Genomic DNA, 22,384 nt, shown 5'->3' with positions numbered 1-22,384 from the left:
TGAAGCTAGCTTCTCTTCATGCATTGATTGTTCAATTTACCTTTAATGATGAGTACAAGGAAGATCTGGCCATGAATAATTCTTGTTTCTTTGTGGTATGTATGTTCTGACTTTTGATATATGCAAGTCATTTTGCTCTTATTCTTTGTCTGCATTTATGTGGTTAAGTAAACACTTTTTGTCTATCAGTAAGCAATGCCAGTATTCAGGAATCCTGACATAACTGAATGCCCATCGGGGAGTATATTATTCCAGTTTTTTTAACTCTGTCAATCTCCTTACTTTTAAATAATTAAAGGCAATTTGACACCTTTATAAAGGTGATAAAGGAGACGTTGTTTTGTGTGTAGTAACTGGAGTCCTATGAATTGTATGTGGGTGGTGGTAGTTTTTAAAGCATTTACCCTAAATAAATTTGTCTACCACTTTCCCTGTAATTCCTTCAGAAGCAGAATTTGTTAGTGACTAGTCTCAAATCTGAGATTCTCTAGTATATCCAAGATGCTTCCCAGCTAGATTTTCAGTTTTAAATTCTTTAGCATAGATCATGTCACTCCATTTTAAATCTGATTTAAAAATAGAATTCCCTACTGCATAACAGTAAGAGTAGTGAATTTACTGTTTGTTATAGTCTTTATTACAATGAGTGGCAGAAAGAAGAGTGTAAAAAAATTAGTCACTCCTATAGTTAATCTGATTATACATAAATTTAACTGATTTCTGTGGGGTTTTTTGTTTTTTTTTTGGTACATAGTGGTTAAAAACAATAGTTTCATAGTTAGTATTATGATAGCTCCTAGACTGAGGCTATTTTACATATTTAGAAATTACTTGAAAATAACCTAAACATAAATTTTAAAGACTGGTGTAAGATGTTGGCAGGACAGCCCTGGCAGGTGAAAGCCACTGTTTATCTACAAAGCAGTGGTAGGGCAAATTTCCCACATCTGCTTTTCTAGCATTCCTTAATTCTGAAAGTGGGAGGGGGATGAGGCAGTTGGAGAAGAGGACACTTGCTCTACAGTTAACAGGGATAACTACATGGCCCATGTAGTTCTTGGGCTCTGCCGTGTGGCTGTTTTGCAGGGCGAGTTTATAATATGATAGCTGCAACTGAGACCCACCAAAGTCCTCCTCTTTAGAGGCCACTACATATCCATTAGATGGAAATCAATTATCCAGCACAGCTCTGTAGAGATTATGGGTGAGAGACTCTGTAGTTTACTAGCAGTGCCCTAAGGCATCCAGTTTCCTACCAAGTGATAATGTTACACGTTCAAGAATGAAACTTTATTTTCTGGAAAAATAAGCTTATTAAATTAAGTGCTGAACTTTTTGGTGCTTAAACAGGGAGGGTCTCCCCCCCCCCCCCCCCCCCGGACACACTGGTAAAATTCTACACATGCCTCTTCCCAATTGCTCCTTAATATGCACTCAATTAAGTGCCCTGCCCTGCTCTTAAAGCAACAGCTCCCATTTGACCAAGACAGAAACAATAAGGTTATGTCTAGACAGCAAATGGTGTGATTGTAGTGTGGGTAACAATAGTGAAGACATGGCAGCACAGACTTCAGTGCAGCAACCCAAGTAAGTGTCCATGGTCTCCAGAGGGCTTGTGCTAAGGTGGGCTAAGCTGCTGCATCTTCACTACCACTCTTACCTATGCTAGTGTGGATTTTCCTATGCTCGCTACAATCATAACTTCACTTGCTGCACAAATATATTCTAAAATTACATTAAAACAAATATTGCATCTAAATAAACTTCCAAATATGTTTTGCAAAATAAAATTGCTTCAGCAATTATTCCAAAGTCCTTGCACTAAAAAGATATCACCCTTTTCCTCCTCAAATGTGTCACTAGGTGGGTTTGAACCCATACCCTTTGTAGCTGCCCATAAACCTCTTCTAATTTAGCTGTAGGAGGAATCAGTGGCAGAAACAAGTTATTTGGTAGTTGGACCACCCCTATGTTGTAGATGCAATACATGCTCTGCCAATTGGTTACACAACTATTTGTGAGACTGTATGGAACAGTGGTGTGACCGGGGTCCTAGTGGGGAGCCAGCTGCGATCACTTAATTAGGGTGAACTGCAGAGAATGGGGCAGACAATCCCCATAAAGCTGGCGGATATTCCAATACTTAGATTTACCAAGCCAGCATAAAACAGCTTTTTTATTACCTTCCTGGTTACTCAGAAGTCCAAACAACACAATTCCCTTAAAGTGATCCAGCCTCAGGCCTCCCTGCAGATACCCACGTCAAATATGATGAAAATTTCTGTAAATCTTATTTCATCATATAAAAGAAAAGGTTCTACCAATCCCAAAGGATCAGACATATTACCTCCTACGCAACTGAATATTCCAGATCAGTTTATAGTCCAATGTCCAAATATCATATTCAGGATGTACCAGCATAACTGGGACTTCAGTCTTTTGACTCAAACTTCCCCTGAAGAAGCCTAAGCAGAACTGAGATGACAGAATCAGGACTCAAAGTTCTTCTATACAATTTCATGTCTTTTGATAAGTTGGAGTTCAAAAGGTAACTAGCATGACTTTGAAGGAGGGCAATCATTGGTACTTGACAATAGAATTAACATAAGGCAATTTGCTATTTCTTCCACCATTCAGAAATTATTTGCTATAAATTTTAAAGAGAGATGACTACAGAGATATCCCGTCTTTACAATTCATTTAAATGCTAGGATTTTCTTTTGAACTCTGAATTATCAGAATGAAGCATAGACAGGGACTGTTGATTACATTGTCTGCCCTACTCATACATATGTAAATACACAAAAACACAAACATTATCTCCTCACATGTCTTTTGGGGTTTGTTATTTTGCAGGATGTTTAACCCTTTTTCTAGCCATGCGTCACAACTGGTTATCAGGATTCCTGACTCTGGGAAAAGTGTTGTCAAGAGATAACACAGCTAAGCACATTCCTTCTGAAACAGTATGAGATTAGGGTCTATTGAGTGAGAGCACTCTGTTCACGGCTTGGCCTGAAATATCCTCTTTCTGTTGTTTTATCTCTCTAATAACTGAATGATACTAGCTTCTCCTAAATTAAAGGTAAAAGGCTGTTAATTTCACTATGACCTTCACCACCCTTATTAACAGCCCTCACAAGAATAACTGAGACTAGAACTCACGGTCTCTTGGCGTGAAGCTCAGTGCAGATTATCCTGTGTTGAAAGGTATTTTGCAGGAGAGGGGCTTGGTCTCAGTTGACTCAGTTTCTGAGTGATATTTTCATTGAGGTGTGGACAGGGATTTCAGACTTGACAAATGTGTGCTCTACAAAAGACTTTTTTGGTACCAGATCCATTGTAACATTCTGGTATCAAGACTAGCCATCTTGCCTTTCCAAGTTTCCATTCCTCACAAAAATAGGTATTTCTTCGTCAGTCTCTTCCAGATTGCCCGAAGCACAGTTATTTCATAAATAAGGGCTCGGAGAAATCAGGCATAACAGGAGCCCTGGTCAGTAAAATTCCATTTACCCATCCAAAGTGTGTGCCTGCTATAATTGAGATTCTTCGTCATCAAGTGGCATATAACACTCTTATTGGCAGCTGTGTCTCGGAGAACACTATAAACGAAGGTAAATTGTATGTTATGAAGTACAGTGTGTTTCTCTAATAGTCTACTGATTTGTTTTGTATTTGCAAGTTGGATGTCACCAGTACAGCAGGTGCATTCTCCAAATCCATTGCTATTTACAAATTGTTTGAAATGACTAAATTCTTATCAGCATCCTTAGTTTTTTGTGTAGGGCTCTCTGTAGGTTAAATATTTTGAGTAGCACACCCATGTCTGACCCAATACTTAGTTTCCAGAGGCACAAACCGAACTGCAGAGTGACAATAATTAGATTCTGAGTTGTCAGCATTTGAATGGCTAGTGTATAATTCACTAAAGTGGGGCTAAGTTTAAATAAACCAAGTTATTAAATAAAGTTACTGCCTTACAGATTGCTCAGAGCTGCTTTATTTTGAAGTGTCTCCACAAAAGGGCACTAGCTTTTCCATCTCATTTCAGCATCCTATGGGGGAGAGTTTAGCCTGTGGTAAGTGTGGAATATTCAACACTATATTTCTTTGTATCACATTTTAAAAATATCTTTGTTCTGTCAAGACATGGGTTTCAATTGTACTGTGAATCTCAATCTTCCTAAACTTTACTCTTCTGCATGTTTATGTATATAAATAAACAGGAAATGCTTTGTTAAGGTTGCCCAGTTCAAAACAAAAAGTCAGGAAATGTAGCAGAATTAAGGCCCTGGTTCTGCAATGCATTGAACACGGGTATACTGAGACTGCCATACGCCCATGGGGCCCCACTGAAATCAGTGGGATGAGGCCTTATAGTTCCTACAGCAATAGTAATGAGCTATATGAGCACATTCTATTTATTATGTTAAATATAACGATTAATATTTAATGTTACATGTCTTAATTTCCATACTTGGCTCAAAGGTAAATACTCAGGGGTTACAAATAATATCGCTAGACCTTTGTAAACATACACAATTTTGAAATGTCCATATTTTTTCCTATTCAGTGGTAGCTGATGTCTTGAGCTCCAGACAAATAAGATGCAGTCTTCATACACATCCTCAAGATGTAACTTTAAATTGCTGCAATGACTTTATCACAAGAGTCATGGAGCGGTAAGTGTTCTACTCTAAAATGTTTGGGACACACCTAAATTGTCTATTAATGGCGGTAATTTTTATGCATATTCAGAAATAGTAAAAACTACCATCCCTATGATCAAATGAACTTGTTTATTAAAAAGTTTCAAAACAAAAGATTCTTTGAATTGACTAACGTATATTTTAGTTCTCAAAGAAAGGTGTCACTTTTCTTTTGCATATCATATTTATTCATTTGCCCAATTTGAATGAGTGATATGTATGTTGTGTCTGCAACTAAGACTTTTTTTTACAGTAGCAAGTGAAAAAACATTTTGAAAGACATTTCTTTTTATCCTCTTAAAAGAGGCCTGTAGACACACCTGCTTAGTCACACAACCGGTACAGCAGAAGTAGCTGCAGTGCAAGTTTTCCTATACTGTCTTAGCATCATGTGCCTACTGTGTTCTAGAGGGCACCACCTCTGGGGAGTGAGCAATTCATTTTCCATGTCTATTCAGTTCTTCCCATCTCTACTGAGATGAGGGGTCCAAATTGTGTGGGGCTGCTGTGGAATGAACATGCATGCACTGAGTGGACTGGGACCACAAATTCACTTCATCCAGGTCAATAAACAGTTGTCCAATTGGCAGTAAATTGGATGTAGGCTGGACTTGAACCATGAATTTAAGCAACAAGATATGGAAAACTGCTGCTGCAGCTAGAGCATTGTACATTTTGGGCTCCCGCTATTTTGGGCTCCCGCTAATTCTGCTTCAGCTGAACTAGTACTATAGGCGCTAACTTCTGCTGGCGCCGATGGGTGCTCAAGCCCCTGCCCCCGTCCCCATTCCAACCCCTTCCCCAAATCCCCACCCCACCTCTTTCCCGCCTCCTCCCCGAGCTAGCTGTTTCTGCTTCTCCCCCCTCCCTCCCAGAGCTTGTTATGCCGCGAACAGCTGTTTTGCAGTGGCAAGCGCTGGGAGGAGACTCAGGAATGTGGCATGCTCAGGGGAGGAGGTGGAGGTGAGCTGAGCTGGGGCAGGGAGCTTGGCTGCTGGTTGGTGCAATTTTTCCCCGGGTGCTCTAGCCCCGGAGCACCCACGGAGTTGGCGCCTATGAGTGGTACAGATGGTAGAAACCCCCTTTTTTTGGTAAAAAGGCCCTAATGTGGATAATAAGTCAGGACTGAGGCACTGTATTCTTTTAAAACTTCATACAAAGCATGAGAATGATCTAAAAACTTTAGTTTTCTAATTGTAAGATGAATGCTGTCAACTTAAGCTCTCATTAAAAGTAAAATCCTAAATCCCAAACTTGGAACTATCTAAGGGGAAATCCTAAAATTTTTTTTTTTTACCAAGGCTTTCATGCAGTCCTCAGGATATCTAAGAATGAGAAGCCATATTAGCTAACTGAAGAGTTACACTAAGATAATTTGATTCAATAATCCGTATTTTCCCACAGAAAGATGGATCACTTCAGCAAGCTAGTCTGCGTTTTTTTTTTTTTACAGTGACTGAGACTGAGTGGTTAACATAGTGAATAATGTTCTCAACTCCTTCTTTTCCCCCCTCAGTTGTATGTCTGTCCCTCTAGTCATGAGAGCTATTTTCAAGAATTCTGTCACAATGAAAGTTGATGGTGAAATACAAAATATGGAAGTTACCTCTGAGCAAAATCCTGAAGTGACCTGCAAGCAAATTGCGTCTTCTAACAGTACCGGAGCAAATATTTCTGGAGCCAGCATGCAAAATTCATGTGATGGCATAGAGGCAAGCAGCTCCATGGCCAGTATTGAGTGTGAGATTTGTGATGTATCAGTATAACTAAAGCAAATACTCATCTGATGTTTACTGTGGTTCCATGTCACTTTTTTGTAGTGTGATCAATCAATAGATATTCTCAAGAAACAGTAGAGGAGAACTTGGCAAGATCAATACTTCAATCTAGCAGGATTTCCTCTTAGAATTAAATATTTTTAACCCTGCATGTTGCTAAATAAAAAAAAAAAACCTAATACTTTTTTGAGAATATAAATACAAATTTGAAAAGTCAAATTATCACTATTGTAGCAACCTTAATTTAACCCATAATGCATATATGGGCATGTAGTTATTTAGGTTTTTGTTGGTGGTTAAATATTATGCATGTACATATAACATGCAATGTGGCCAAGTTATATTGCTGTAACCTTAAGATTTTGTTTTCTTTGTGTGGTTCCATTTATTAAACCATAATGTTGCATTAACATTTTTTTAAAAATGTAATTGAAAAAGTTGTAAGAAAGGTGGAAGGGGAAAAGAACTATTGTTTGAAACAGTCTGCTAGTAAGCTATTTTGTGCACAAATGCAATTTGATGCAAATGAGTTTTGACTTATTTATTTGCACCATTCCCCATATTAATTTCACTCAAAAGTGGAACAGTGTAGTAAATTAAAAGCTTTGCCTCCTCCTGTATGGTTTAATGTCCTCTTTTTGCAAAAAGAGTTCTGGGTAACAGGGGGGGTATGGATAATACAGGTGTGCAATAGATGGCTGTGTAATTTTTTAGTTTTAAATTCTGCCCCATGACTTGTATTCATGAAGGATTAGCCTACTATTAGGCTTGAAAACTTAAACTTCAGTTGCTGGAGTACAAAAATGTTATAGCAGAATTATGGTGAGTGTCTCTCCCTTTTTTTTTTTTTTAACTACTTTTAAATCCACTGAATGCAGGTGGTAAGCAAACCATCCAAATTTGTTTTTGGTCTCTAACTAAACATGCTTTCAACCAGATGAAAACTTATGTAGTGGCAACTTAAAACAGGAATAGATAGTGAGAAGTCCTCCTCAGCATTCTTGTCTTGTAGGTGCTAGAATTGATTTATATAGTGAGAAATGTGCATAAGACAGTACTGAACAAATGAATACTGACTTACTAAACAAAACCAGACTTCATGCCCAGAAGAATTTGCAGTCAGCTTAAACAAGATCAACAACAGAAAGTGACAAATGCAGTGTGTTAGGATAAATAAGGAGACAGCCATAAGAAATGTGGCTGATTATGGGAGTAGTGTGTAGAAAATTGTAGCTAATATGCCTGTGACACACAGACACCTTGTCACAGAGTCCCCTGTTCAACTAGTCTCAGACCTGACAAACTTACCACACCAAATATACTGCTTACAGGTATTTGTCCATAAAAAGTAAAATGTAAGGTCTAAGTTGCATGCTTTCAATAATGTTTATAATCACATCATGGTGTGAGTACACGTAATATTTAAGCACTAAATATAACTAACTGGAAACAGCTGATGGAGCAGGAAAGCATTCTTTGAAGCCTGACTGTGATCAATCATGTCTCAGTAGAAAAGGCAGGGGAATGAATAACAGATATGGTAACTTTATAAGAGCTTTAGTAGAGGGGCAAGGCCAAGTCAGATTTCAGGGAAACTGGTATGCAAGGCAGTAGGAGCAGAAAGCTCCTTACACAAGTTTAAAGAGGGGGAAAGGATGGCAACTGCATTTTAAAAAAGAATCTTATGATGCACTATAAGGTGTTTTTTTTTTATTGAATTAAATATTAAAATGAGTTAACAAGGCCTACAATGAGGCTAAAATTTCCATCCACAGAGGACTCTGGTCCTGTGATAACCTTGTTACATTACTCTAGCTTCCATTTTGGCTTTCCCCTAAGATGTAGAATAAACCTTTTTTCATTTTTGTTACCTGGTATATTTAATGCCTTAAAGATCTGCAACTCTGGCCTGGTCTACACTACGAGTTTATATTGAATTTAGCAGTGTTAAATCGCATTAACCCTGCACACGTCCACACAACAAAGCCCTTTATATCGATATAGAGGGCTCTTAATATCGAAATCTGTACTTCTCCCCATCGAGGGGAGTAGCACTGAAATTGGTATTGCCATTTCGGATTAGGGTTAGTGTGGCCACAATTCGATGGTATTGGCCTCCGGGAGCTATCCCACAGTGCACCATTGTGACCGCTCTGGACACCAATCTGAACTCGGATGCACTGGCCAGGTAGACAGGAAAAGCCCCGCGAACTTTTGAATTTCATTTCCTGTTTGCCCAGCATGGAGAGGTGATCAGCACAGGTGACCATGCAGTTTGAGAATCGAAAAAGAGCACCAGCATGGACTGTACGGGAGGTACTGGATCTGATCTCTATATGGGGAGAGGATTCCATGCTAGCTGAACTACGTTCCAAAAGATGAAATGAAAAAATATTTGAAAATGTCTCCAAGGCCATGATGGAGAGAGGCCACACTAGGGACTCAGTAGAGTGCTGTGTGAAAGTTAAGGAGCTCAGACAAGCCTACCAAAGAAGCAAATGGAAGGTCTGGGACAGGCCGCAGACATGCCGCTTCTATGCTGAGCTACATGCAATTCTAGGGGGGTGGCTGCCACCACTACCCCACCCCTGACTGTGGATTCCGAGGAGGGGGCAATCTCAGCCATGCCTGAGGATTCTGCAAACGGGGAAGATGAGGACGACGAGCTTGCGGGGAGCACACAGCACTGTTCTCCCCAACTGCCAGGACCTTTTTTCTCAGCCTGATGGAAGTACTCTCCCCAGGCAGTGTCTCAGACAATGAAGCTATGGAAGGGACCTCTGGTGAGTGTACCTTTGTAAATATAAAACATGGTTTAAAAGCAAGTGTTTCTTAATGATTAATTTGCCCTGAGGACTTGGGATGCATTCGCGGCCAGTACAGCTACTGGAAAAATCTGTTAACGTGTCTGGGGATGAAGCGGAAATCCTCCAGGGACGTCTCCATGAAGCTGTCCTGGAGGTACTCCAAAAGCCTTTGCAGGAGGTTTCTGGGGAGGGCAGCCTTATTCCGTCCTCCATGGTAGGACACTTGACCACACCATGCTAGTAGCAAGTAATCTGGTATCACTGCATGACAAAGCCTGGCAGCATATGGTCCCTGCCAGCGAATGGCAGCATTCAAGCAACATCCGTTCTTTATCTTGCTGTGTTATCCTCAGGAGAGTGATATCGTTCATGGTAACCTGGTTGAAATACGGGAATTAATTAAAGGGACAGAGGTGGCTGTTCCTACTGGGCTATTTGCCTGTGGCTGAAAAGAAATCCTTCCCTGCAGTTAGCCAAGCAGGGGGAGGGTGAGAGGGTGTTTGGCTAGCAGGGATCTTACCTGATACAAGCCACATGGTGGGAGGAGGGGTAAAGTGATCATCCCAGAGAATTGGATGGGGAGGGTAGTTTGGTTTCTGCTGCTGCACGTTAACAGGAAAGCTGCAGCACTCAATGGGCTTTGCTTGGTATGTGGGAAAGAAGGGCACTGGATATAAGAAGGCTGCAGAAGCCAAAAGACAATGGCTTACCATGGCCACGTGCAAGCTGAATTCTGTTGCCCGGACCTGCATCTGTGATCTCTAACACCAAAGCCGCAGGCACTCAATATTAAGATGCAAAATGTGACCTTTTACTCAAATCACATGTGCTATGTAACGTGAATAGTGTAGTTCACCGTGAAAGAGTATAAGCATTGTTCTGTACAATGTATCTTTTTTTTAAATACTTCTCTCTTTTTTTTTTTCCCCTCCCTTCCTCCCGCAGCTGCAAATTTTTCAAGCATCCTCCGTCCTGAAGGCTATCTCAGATAAGGCGGCAGAAAAAAAGGACACGAGACGAAGTGTTCACTGAAATCATGGAATCGACCCGCAAGGAAAGAGCTCATCTGAGTGGAAGGGCATGGTATCAGAGTACAGGAAAGAGCCCAGTGAACGTGAGGACAGGAGGGACGCTCGAGATCAGAGGTGGTGGCAGGATGCAATGCTGGGGCTGCTGCGTGATCAAACTGACATGCTCCAGCGTCTGATGGAGCTTCAGGAACTGCAGCAGGATCACAGAGTGCCGCTACAGCCCCTGTATAACCACCCTCCCCATGTTCCATAGCCTCCTCACCCAGATGTGTAAGAACATGTAGGGGGAGGCTCCATGCACCCACACACTCCACCCCAGTGGATAGCCCAAGCAAAAGGTTGTCATTACTTTGAACTTTTTTAGTGGCCTTTTCCTTCCCTCCTATCCTCCTCCCAAACCCCACCTGGGCTACCTTGTCAGTTCTCTCCCTTTTTTTATAACCAATTAATAAAGAATATGATTTTTAAGTGATAGTGACTTTATTTCCTTAGAGAGCAAGCTGTGATCGAAGGGAGAGGGTGGGTTGCTTACAGGGAATGAGTCAATGAAGGGGGCAGGTTTTCATCAAGGAGAAACAAACAGTCACACTGTACCCTGGCCAGTGATGAAACTGGTTTTCAAAGCTTCTCTGATGTGCACCGCTTCCTGGTGTGCTCTTCTAATTGACTTGGTGTCCGGCTGTGTGTAATCAGCGGCCAGGTGATTTGCCTCAGCCTCTCACCCTGCCATAAAGGTCTCCCCCTTACTCTCACAGGGATTGTGGAACACACAGCAAGCAGCAATAACAAAGGGGACATTGGTTTGGCTGAGATCTGAGCGAGTCAGTAATGTGCACCAGCGCGCCTTTAAATGGCCAAATGCATATTCTACCACCATTCTGCACTTGCTCAGCCTGTAGTTGAACAGCTCCTAACTACTGTCCAGGCTGCCTGCGTAAGGCTTCATGAGCCATGGCATCAAGGGGTAGGCTGGGTCACCCAGGATAACTACAGGCATTTTAACATCCAACTGTTATTTTCTGGTCTGGGAAGTAATTCCCTTGCTACAGCCGTTTAAACAGAGTAGCGTTCCTGAAGACACGAGCGTCATGAACCGTTCCTGGCCATCCCACATTGATGTTGGTGAAACATCCCTTGTGATCCACCAGTGCTTGCAACGCTATTGAAAAGTACCCCTTGCGGTTTATGTACTTGGTGCTCTGGTGCCAAGATAGGGATATGGGTTCCATCTATCACCCCACCAGAGTTAGGGAATCCTATTGCAGCATAGCCAGCCGCTATGACCTGCATATTTCCCAGAGTCACTACCTTTCGTAGCAGCAGCTTAGTGATTGCTTTGGCTACTTGCATCACAGCAGCCCCCACAGTAGATTTGCCCACTCCAAATTGATTCCTGACTGACCGGTAGCTGTCTGGCGTTGCAGCCTTCCAGAGGGATATTGCTACTCACTTCTCAATTGTGAGGACTGCTCTCATCTTGGTATTCTGGCGCTTCAGGGCAGGGGAAAGCAAGTCACAAAGTTCTATGAAAGTGCCCCAGCCGCTGGGAATTGTCCCACACCCGCAACACTATGTGGTCCCACCAGTCTGTGCTTGTTTCCCGGGCCCAAAATCAGCATTCAATGGCTAGAACCTGCCCCATTACCAGCATAATCTCCAAAGCGCCGGGCCCTGCGGTTTGAGAGAATTCTGTGTCCATGTCCTCTTCACTGCGTTGCCGTAGCCGCAGCATAAACTGCATGAGAATGCGCCAGGTGTTTACATCCATGACTGCTGTCTTGAGCTGAGCAGGCTCCATGCTTGCCATGGTATGGCGTCTGCTCAGTTCACCCAGGAAAAAAGGCGTGAAATGGTTATCTGCCATTGCTTTCACGGAGGGAGGGGTAAGGTTGTACCTAGAACCACCAGCGATAATGTTTTTTGCCCCATCAGGCACTGGGATCTCAACCCAGAATTCCAATGGGCGGGGGAGACCGCGGGAACTATGGGCTAGCTACCCACAGTGCAACGTTCCGGAAATCGACGCTAGCCTCGGTACATGGACGCACATCGCCGAATTAATGTGCTTAGTGTGGCCGCGTGCACATGACTTTATACAATCAGTTTCCAAATATTGGTTTCTGTAAAATCAGAATAATCCCATAGTGTAGACATACCCTTATGCAGATTCCCTGTCCATCTAATCCAGGCTCTTGTCTCCCACAGATTATGATAATGCTGATGTTTCAAAGGAAGATGAGAACCCGAGATATGGCAAAAATTTTAGTATCCTGCAATACCTAAAATGAGGATGAAAAAGAGGGAAAATAATTCTCCTCACCAACACAAGCAAAACATCACTCATTTGGCATGACAGGTAGTATTACCCATATTTTGAATTAGGGGGTCAGACACTGCTGTGCATAACCACATCAGAAGGCACAGTGAGGTTCCACAGCTTCACCCTCATCACTTGCCAAGCAAGCCACAAAATCTGCCCCCCCCCCGCCCCATCTCTGCAGAGAGCTGCCATAGTACTCTGGTTCTGCACTTCACACAATAGTTGTGCTGCATTTTGAGTACCTTACACCTATAGCGGAACTGGCCTACATCTTCTATTGTAGGGGTAGGCAACCTATGGCACATGTGCCAAAGGCGGCATGTGAGCTGATTTTCAGTAGCACTCACACTGCCCAGGTCCTGGCCACCAGTCTGGGGACATCTGCATTTTAGTTTAATTTTAAATGAAGTTTCTTAAACATTTTAAAAAAACCTTATTTACTTTACATACAACAATAGTTTAGTTAGATGTTATAGACTTACAGAAAGAGACCTTCTAAAAACAATGTATTACTGGCATGCGAAACCTTAAATTAGAGTGACTAAATAAAGACTCGGCACACCACTTCTGAAAGGTTGCCGACCCCTGCTCTATTGTACGTAGCCAAATGCACAATGCCATAACTGGATGGCAATTTTTTTTTAAAAACTTCTGACAATCAGATGCCTTACCCCAAGTGGCAAAAATCATCCAAGATTTTCCTACTATATAATTGATATCCAGTGACAAAGAGATTTTAAAGTGATATTCAAGATGAATGCAGTTTTGCTTAGATTCTCTTGCCCTTGCTAGTTTAAGTAGCTTTCTTGGAAAGTTACACGTATAAGGTGGCAGGTACTGGTTTAGGAAGGAATATGCTCAAGTACACTACAGTTATACTTTAAATAGAGAAACTGAAGTTAACTGCCCAGTCTTAATATTTACAGCTTAGTAAAACACTGGTGAAGGGAGAGCCTTTTGTGTTTTAACCTCCTGCTTCAGATGAAGTTTTGTCCTAAGTACTGCAACCAGTTTCAGTGAAGTGATGCCCTGAAAGCAGAGCTAAGTACACCAGAGATTTGTGATACACAATTTGATGTAATGCAAGGCTTTGTACTATTTTGAACTAATTAAATTGGCAAAACATCACTCAAATATTTAAACAGAAAGGAGCAGGTGCTGCCTATTTCTGTATATGCAGTTCCCACTTGTTCAAAGGAGTTCTCCACCCCGACTATCTTCTAAACTTAATAGTAATATTTACTTTTAGTTTTGGTACTCTAGGAGCAACTGTTTTCTAGGCATAAGACTCAAGAATCATTTAGTTCCTTTTCTGAAAGAGAATATTAATAGAATATTAATTGAATAAATTAGAGGAAAATGTTAGATTCCCAGAGTAGCAGACACATTAGTGTCACTGCAGAATTAGACAGCTATGCATTTGTGTATATGAAGTACTCTCCACCTATGCGAGTTAAATTTGTGTGTGAAAGCAACTTTTTTTTTTTTTGTTACCAACCACTGAGGTATGACAGAATATGATGAGAGCAAGGGTTGTTTTATTATGTTTTAAAGGGAAACATTAGAATCAGATCACTACATTCCCATGAAATTAAATGACTAGTATGACCACCAACCTTTGAGCCACAAATAAAATACAAGCCTGTCAAGTTTATTCTTAGAATCAGATTCCATTGGGCACAAGAAAAAAGTTAACTTTCCAGTTTTTGGACATGCTGTAATATGTCCAGTGACAAGCCTAGGTGCTCCCCTAAACAGAGGGTCTCTTTTTTAAGCCAAGCAAGGGTTGGCCTTTCAGAATGTGTGTGTTCTTTTGGCCTTCTCCCACTGTCAGAATGCAAGGAGTCAGACCCACCATTACTCCTGCAAGAGTTTTCACTCAACTCAGACTCATTTTCACAGAGTTTTCCAGCTTCAGTTTCATCAAATTCATTCTCAACTGGAATTGTATGATCAAGGTCCATGTCCTGAACAGAATCCAGTATGTCTCCAAGGTGGGGCTGTGGACTGATAGAATTCATATACTTAAGCAGACATTCTTCATACTTGCCAACTTCAGCCAGGAGGTTACTTATCTTATTCAGCAAAGCAGAAATTTGCCCATTAAGGTGACACCAAGACAAGAGTGCACTAAAGAGAAAAACAAAACAAGTGGAAATAAAAGTGATTCTGAACACCTGCAGTGAGTTGCATGTTTGCTTGAGGTTGGGTGAAAAGGTGACTAAAGTAAAAAACTCGTTCCATTTTTGTGTGTACATTTCATGCACATGTGTTTCAGGAAAGTTCAACAGGAAGAGCTGAATGTTCAGCCAAAAGTGTGGATTCAGATAACTCACTGAACCACTAATCTCCTGTTAATTCTAAGTGAGGAATGGGAGGAGGGCTAAGAATTACCACACCACATTTTTTCGGTCTGAAGAACAATTGTAATAGCAATAGCCAGTATCACATAGTAGCATCTGTTGCAGTGGTGATAGTTCTGCGACAGCATGTGATGGTTGCATTGGATTACATACTCTTGCGTCCAACAAGGGCACAACTGTGCTTCACAAAGATGTCTCAGCTAACAGAGCCAAGGGTCAGACAAATGCTGAGGCAGGGTTCTCATGACAGGACCACAGCCCTTACCAGAGAAAATCAGACTGACCTCTAGGATGATGTTTTGATTAAAATGCAAGACCAACCTTTTTGCTACCTAAAAAAATATGGCTGATACTCATAGCATAGCTACAGGCATTTTATGAATATTGTACGTAATATAATCTGAAGCATGAGGTGACTAAGTAAAATTTTCCAAAGCACGTAGATGACTTGGGAGTCTAAATTCAGTTTACTGTCAGTTTTTAAAATGGGATTTCAGCTCCAAAGTCACTTTTGAAAGTGTTACCCTGCGTCTTCTCAGCATTTGACAAACAGTAGATCCAGATTTCCATATAAACACACCACACAATCTCAAAGCTTCAGCATTTACCTAAGGGTCCCTTTGAGTTGGCCACAGGTCATCATCATCTCAGCACCCTGTTTGTAACCCCGATTGAAACCCTGCTGAAGTGAAAGCTCTTTCCCAGCCTCAACACCATCTCTATAGCCTTCCTGTAAGCAAGACAAAAGGTTTCTGGTGTCAGTAATCCAGCTACAAGCACAGATTATTTTACAGGAAATAATACAAGAGCTGAAATCTATACAAACATTGAGTTTCTTGGAATGTGTCTTTCTAATTTGGCTAGACGCATGCAAAACTTGTGTACTGTACTGTCCAGCAGAAATGAGAGATTCATAAAACTAAAAGAACAAAAACTTTTCTTAGTGTTTTATAAACATGGCCATTTTGACTCCCTTTTTCAGAATTATATGCAGTGAGGTCAAAATAATTGTACTGTAAATATCTATCTTTGTTCTACACACACAGTAACATGGATTAGAACAGCAATTCTTGTCTTCTTCCATACTACAACCTCAAATTTCAAAAGCAAAAAAGTTTCTGGACCCCTTTTACCATCTACCCACAAAAAAGGGATAGTAGTCATCAACCGCAGGCTGAGAAGCTACAAATGAAAACATAGAACTTGCTCTCTGAGATGTACTATTTTCTGCTCAAGGAAATTGGAGATGGTGGAATTTCAACTATGAAAATATCAGATGTGGTTATACAAGGAGCTAGCCTCAGAAGTATCTTGAAACAGCAGAATAAAGTTTCCTTGAAGCAGCGAAAATTCAGATGCCTTTTTCAAAGAACAATGCTCTGTCTAGTCCAGTGGTTTTCAACCTTTTTTCATTTGCAGATCCCTAGAAAATTTCAAAAGAAGGTGTAGAACCCTTTGGAAATCTTAGACATGGCCTGCAGACCACAGGTTTAAAACCATTGCTCTAGTCCCACAGCAGTACCCTCCCTAATCTATGGCCCAGACCATAGCTTCCCCACCCTGTTATTTTAATCAGATGTTGATCACCCAAGAGTGGAAGTTTAATGTTCCTGGCACCATGACTCATAGTGATGCTACATTATTAAGAGCTTATCCAGTAAATGGCATGAGATCAAATCCTAAGAGTCTAATACAATACCAGTTGAAATTGGAGTTTTGCCCTCCATCTTGACCCTGCAGGATTTTAGGATTTCTTTGTTAACATGAGCCTTCATAAAAATTAATTTTTCGCCATTATTTTCAGTTCTATGGGAAGGCAAATTAGAGGAATTATTATATATTGGTTACTATAGGGCTACAATGAACTACTGATTTTTAATCTGGACCTGACATTGATTTAAGTGATGATTGCCAATATTTTAAAAAATGCTAAAATATGGCTCATACATCTTCATTTGCCATGTTTAATTATATCACTCAAAATTTACAAACACAGATCTCCTATCATGAAACAACAGGCCTGAGTCTGGACTTTGTTTTGGTTACATTCCATATCTGTCTCTCTAGCCAGATGAACCAGATACCTCATAAGATGTGGCATTTATAGAATCATAGAACTGGAAGGGACCTCGAGAGGTCACCTAGTCCAGTCCCCTGCTTTCATGGCAGGGCTAATTATCTAGACCATTCCTGACAGGTGTTTATCTAACCTGCTCTTAAAAATCTCCGATGATGGAGATTCCATAACCTCCTTAGGCAGTTTAGTCCAGTTCTTAACCACCTTGACAGGACGTTTTTCCTAATGTCCAACCTACATCTCCCTTGTTGCAATTTAAGCCCATTGCTTCTTATCCTATCCTCCGAAGTTACAAAAAACAATTTTCCTTTCTTCTCCTTGTAACAACCTTTTACATACTTGAATATATATGGGCACTTTACATGTTCAATGTACTATGCAAACTCATTAATACTCATAACACACTTGGGAGATAGAAACATATTATTGCCTCATTTTATAGCTAAAGCAAATGTACTCAAGGCCAAAGAGCAGGCCAGTGGCAACACTGAGATTAGAATTCAGAAGATTCTTCCTGCCAACCTGACCTCCCACTTCTGTCTTTTTAAAGGGAACCTGTAGCAGGCACCCAGGGACTGTTTTGCGATTGCTGTGATCTCCAACAATAAAGTGAACAGTCACATGACTAAATTTGCATATTTTTACCTCTGATGATATAACCTCCTACTGAGGTTCAGGAATTTATACAAAGAACACCCATGAATAATTGGGGGTGTAACAAACATAAATAAATTATGCACCAATCGCAAATTAGATATGCAGAACTTTGGCTACAATTTCTCAATTTGCAGGCACTCTCCCCCTAAAAGAATCTCAAGTGTGTTCTGGTTGGTAACATTTCCTTAATAACTTGCTCAGTTTTTAGTTCATATGGAACAAATTGATCTACAATAACTTTTAAACAGCCATCCTCCATTTCCGCTTAAATCACTCATGCAGGTATCAATTTATGTATTAAAGAAAATAGCAAAAAGGTTACTAAAATAGTGTAATGGTTATAAAAATTACTTTGACTCTTTTCTCCATGGTGCTCTTCCATTCTTTCTGCATTAGGTGCAGTTCATCAGCATCTTCATCAAACACATCTTCACTGGGCCGGCTGACTGCAGCTTGCACCCACGACATTGTAGTAGTAACAACAAGGATTCCAGTACATGTAGTAAAAGTGTGAGAATCTGAGCAGTTCTTCCTCCTGAGCATCAAGTTAAAACCACAGGTAGCATGTACAAGTTTTGAGGAAAAGTAACTAAAGAACCAGAGATCTAGAACCTGGATGCACTTTACTATCACAGTACACCTGTAGAGATAAAAAAAGTCAGACTGTCAAAGAAAAGTCATCTTGCAAGGTCATAATTTCAGCCATCTCTTAATTTCATTTGTTCCCAATAACAGTAACACACATACAGAGATCAAACTTACCATCCCTATTTAGGATATTTTATGCCTCGAATAGAAAGATTTCTTCATATTTTGAGTAAAAGGATTATCTGTTTCCACCTGAAGCTTATTAAAAATTAAAAGATTAAGTGGTTGTTTTAACTTTTGTACTGAATAAAGCATAGAGAGGTTAAAATGTTTGCTTTACTTACCTGGTTGGATATATGCAATCCAGAAAATTCAGCCACCCAAAAAATGGGTAAAGAGAATTACAGCAAAATCTGTTTTATGGACTCCACTTCCAATATGAAGTCTTCATTGTAAGCAACAACTTCCAAAGTTTTTAGTATTATTTTGTTCAGTCTTTAGGGAGGGGAGATGCTCTGTCTAATAGTTAAAAGACAAGACTGGGGATCCAAGAATCCTGGCTCCTGTTCAAAGTCACATATATCACCAAACGGATTCACTTAATTTATTTATGCCTCAGTTTCCCCATATGGAAAACATGGATAATACACATATTGCTACCTTACAAAACTGTTATCAAGCTTAAGGAATTCATGTTTGTAAAGCGCTTTGAGATCACAGAATGGAAGGTGCTATATAAGTATCAAATAATATAGTTTAATTAAACCACCACCACTAAATAACCTGTTTTTACTGGTCCCTTGAGTAGTTTCATAGCAGTCCCCAAAATGGGAAAAACTAATTAAAAAAGTGCCGGGGCAAAAGGAAAGAAAGATCATGTAAACAGGAAGAAAAGAGGTCCAATAGGTCAGACATCAATTGACTTGAACTGAAAAGAAAGTAAGAGAGGATTGCTCACTAGCTGAAATTTAGAAGACTGCTCCATGGACTGGCCCCCTGGATAACGGGAGCCACACATTATGGGACAACACAAGGAAAACCTGAGGACAGAAATAGTAATTGCACTCCAATGCCCCATCTATTACTCCACCCTGCTTCTTCTGAGACAAAGCAAGAAGACAGACTGGAAAATTGATGAGAGATGTATACAGTACAGATATTTCTGTCCACGTGCATTCCTCTGTAACTGATAAGAGAGGTGTGAGGACACTGATTTTCATATACAGACTCCTATGTTATCTTCAATGAGCTCCTGCTCCCAAAAATCACACCTTTCCTCTATTATCACAATGCTTTCCTAATAAACACTTGAGACAACGAGCACAATATGCAAGGAGAAGATAGTTTCTGTTGTCATGTGTGCTTCACTCAATTTCTTTCCCCACACCAGGGAAACAGAAGAGAGATAAACTGTATTACTAACCCCAAGCATTTAAAAATTATGAGTGAGACCTCAAAATAAAATATTGAAAATCTAAATGCCTTAAAAATAACATATTTTGGGTTCACTTTATTTGCCTTTTAATGCTGGAACCTTTAGAGTCATCCCTCCTCCCAACCATATGGATTAGAATTTTTTTTTTAAGTGAAAGCTGAGACTGTTGGCTAATATCAGGATTACAGCCACTGTGTATCAAGAAATATGATGTCATAACCAAATACTTGGCATCCGAGTTGGCAGTACTGAGGACTATCATCAAACCAAAGTGGTGAAAAATCCCACCAGACAGAAGTAAATTCACTCGCATGAGATGAAAACAAACCACTCCCCAGCACAGATATTTCATTATGTGTGTATTTCTGGTCTGCTTCCCACACGGGCAGAAGTGCAAGGAACAGGGGCAGCTCTAGGTATTTTGCCGCCCCAGGCACGGCAGGCAGGTTGCCTTCGGCGCCTTGCCTGCGGGAGGTCCCCGGGCCCGCGGATTCGGTGGCAGCCTGCGGGAGGTCCCCCGGCAGAGCGCCCACGAGCTTGGCGTGCTGGTGCCTGGAGCCGCGCCCGGCAAGGAAGCGATCTGTGCCACATGCTGGCATTGTGACTGCTGTGGTGGGCTCCTACTTCTCTAGTGGAAGGCTTCCCCCTCCCAGTCTGTGCCTGATTATATAGAGACAAATTCAACCTCAGTCCGACACGAAGGGACTAGCAGAGCCTCCTCTTTCAGGCACTAGCAGGCGGGGGAACTGAGATTTCTTTCCCTCCAGCCCCTACTCGCTCAACCTGATACCCCCGCACGATCATCCCTTACCAGGAGCACAGACTCTTCTGCCAGGGCTAGCAGCCCGTCTTGCTCGCAGCCCTTGTTGAAAAACAGAGCGCGGCCATTTTGCCTAAGGGCACGCTACCTTCACAGCCATTGGAAGCATCGTGGGACAGCAGCCATCTTTGCTAAGGGCGGCCTCACTGCCAACCCCGAGGCAGAGAATGCAGGGAAACGGCGGCCATCTTAACAGACAGCCGCCTGGCTTCACACGCACTGGAGATAATGGGGGAGAGGGGTTGGCGGCCATCTTTAGTAAGGGCAAAAATTATTTCTCCGCCGCCTCATTTTAAAAAGCGGGAGGGGGGGGGGGGCGAGCCCTGCTCCTGCATCGGCGCTGGCCGGGGCTTAAACCAGGGCGCGTTCATAGCCCTGTTATTGTCACCCCCAAATCTTCAAAGTGTATGTCGGCATCCCCAGCCCCTCCCAGTCATGAGACAGACTTAAAAATAAGATTTAAAGATAAATCAAGGAGTGACTAAAACACGAGTTCTGCTTTGCCTTTTGAGCCTTAAGGGTGCACATGGATCATGCTTTCACATTTTCTCCAAAACTATGAGGGCTAGAAATACAAAATGAAAGAAAAAGGTTGAGATTCTCATCTAATCACTTGACTCCAGGAGCTGAGGCTCTAAAAACACCAAATATTGTACTAGGGTTGCCACTTGCCTGGATTTTACCCGCACAGTCCAGTTTTTGGCTTCTGCGTCCAGGTGCCTGGTTTTCGGCAGGATACCAAAAGCCTGGTTACCGTGTGTGGTATCCTACTTGAGACTTATGCTAAAATTCTCAAGAGCTGGCAACACTGCATGTGTCCTGTCTCTGGAAACCAACCTTGTTGGAGCTTTTTTTTTGCCACTGCCAGTCACCAGGGACTACCTGGTGCACAAGCTGATCATGGAGCCCACAGCTTAGCTCACAGGGACTGTGTGATGATTCATGATGCTCTTGCACTGTCCATATGGATTGTGTAGTGCCTAGAACCACTGTGGAGACAATACTAATGTATCTGATGCTCCGATGTGAACAGCATAGGGGGAACTGGGGATAGAACAGGGTCACTTTATACCCTGAGCTGTGTCTGTGAAATGCATGATGCCACAAAACTATCTAGGAAAATTCACTCTCCAGAGCTGCAAAAACAAGACCTCAACATCCAAAAACCAACTAACTCCCCAAGCTCTCATCATCATACTGTGACAATGAGGGTCCAGACACCCCAAGAGGAGAACAGGGGATTTGAACCCTAAAGAATAAGCAGTTGAATTAACTGAGTATATAAAATGTGTGTACTATAAAAGAATATTGAGTTGGGTTTTTTATGAAAGCTTGTAATTTTCTGAATTTGATGGTCTTTATAAGATATGTCTACAGACTGTGGTTATGTATTTATGTAGATATACAACTCTGCTCATAACTTGTTTTGCAACATTCAGCTCCACATCACAGCACTGCAGTTAGGCAGGGAGGGGCTGCCTCCCCAACCAAAGGCAACTAGCTCCAAGCACCTAGTAGTGTACAACCCAAATGAGGATGTGGGTGTGAGAGATGGGTAAATATTTCAGGTTTTCAAGAAACCATAAATTATACTGTATCACTACCTTAAAATATTCTGAGAATTTTCTTTTGACATAGCATTCCATGAGGATAAAATGTAGCCTTCAGCACATCAGTAAAGTATTTATAAACTGCTTGCTCTCATGCCATTAGAAAAAACAATGGTAGCAATTTCACATGTGCTAAACAGGTTTTCTGAGAAGCTGCAGATTTTGCTTAGCTTAATTATTAAATCA

At 41.3% G+C, this 22,384-nt stretch overlaps 1 protein-coding gene across 2 annotated transcripts; it reads right to left on the bottom strand.

Moving 5' to 3' along the window:
* Positions 1 to 14,168: 14,168 nt before the first annotated feature.
* On the bottom strand, positions 14,169 to 20,706 carry YAE1 (YAE1 maturation factor of ABCE1). 2 transcript variants are annotated; one of them, XM_050937804.1, is made up of 4 exons: positions 20,580 to 20,706; positions 18,097 to 18,385; positions 15,620 to 15,741; positions 14,169 to 14,778 (listed from the first exon to the last, which is right to left on the bottom strand). In XM_050937804.1, exons 2-4 carry the CDS (start codon positions 18,286 to 18,288, stop codon positions 14,340 to 14,342), a joined length of 753 nt encoding a protein of 250 aa, XP_050793761.1. In that variant the 5' UTR covers positions 18,289 to 18,385; positions 20,580 to 20,706; the 3' UTR covers positions 14,169 to 14,339. The 2 variants fall into 2 exon arrangements, with proteins under 2 accessions (XP_050793761.1, XP_050793762.1); XM_050937805.1 differs by having other exon boundaries at positions 18,097 to 18,280.
* Positions 20,707 to 22,384: the final 1,678 nt, after the last annotated feature.

The sequence above is a fragment of the Gopherus flavomarginatus genome, chromosome 2 (assembly GCF_025201925.1).
Source record: "Gopherus flavomarginatus isolate rGopFla2 chromosome 2, rGopFla2.mat.asm, whole genome shotgun sequence".
In the NCBI taxonomy this organism is placed as follows: Eukaryota; Metazoa; Chordata; order Testudines; family Testudinidae; genus Gopherus; species Gopherus flavomarginatus.
This window is presented reverse-complemented; position numbering and strand designations above follow the sequence as displayed.

Coding starts and splice junctions, on each gene's coding strand:
- YAE1 (XM_050937804.1), bottom strand. CDS start 18,288: ATGCTCAGGAGGAAGAACTGCTCAGATTCTCACACTTTTACTACATGT. Junction 15,742..18,096: donor CCATGGAGAAAAGAGTCAAA/GTAATTTTTATA, acceptor TCTTGCTTACAG/GAAGGCTATAGAGATGGTGT. Junction 14,779..15,619: donor CAACTCAAAGGGACCCTTAG/GTAAATGCTGAA, acceptor TTTTCTCTTTAG/TGCACTCTTGTCTTGGTGTC.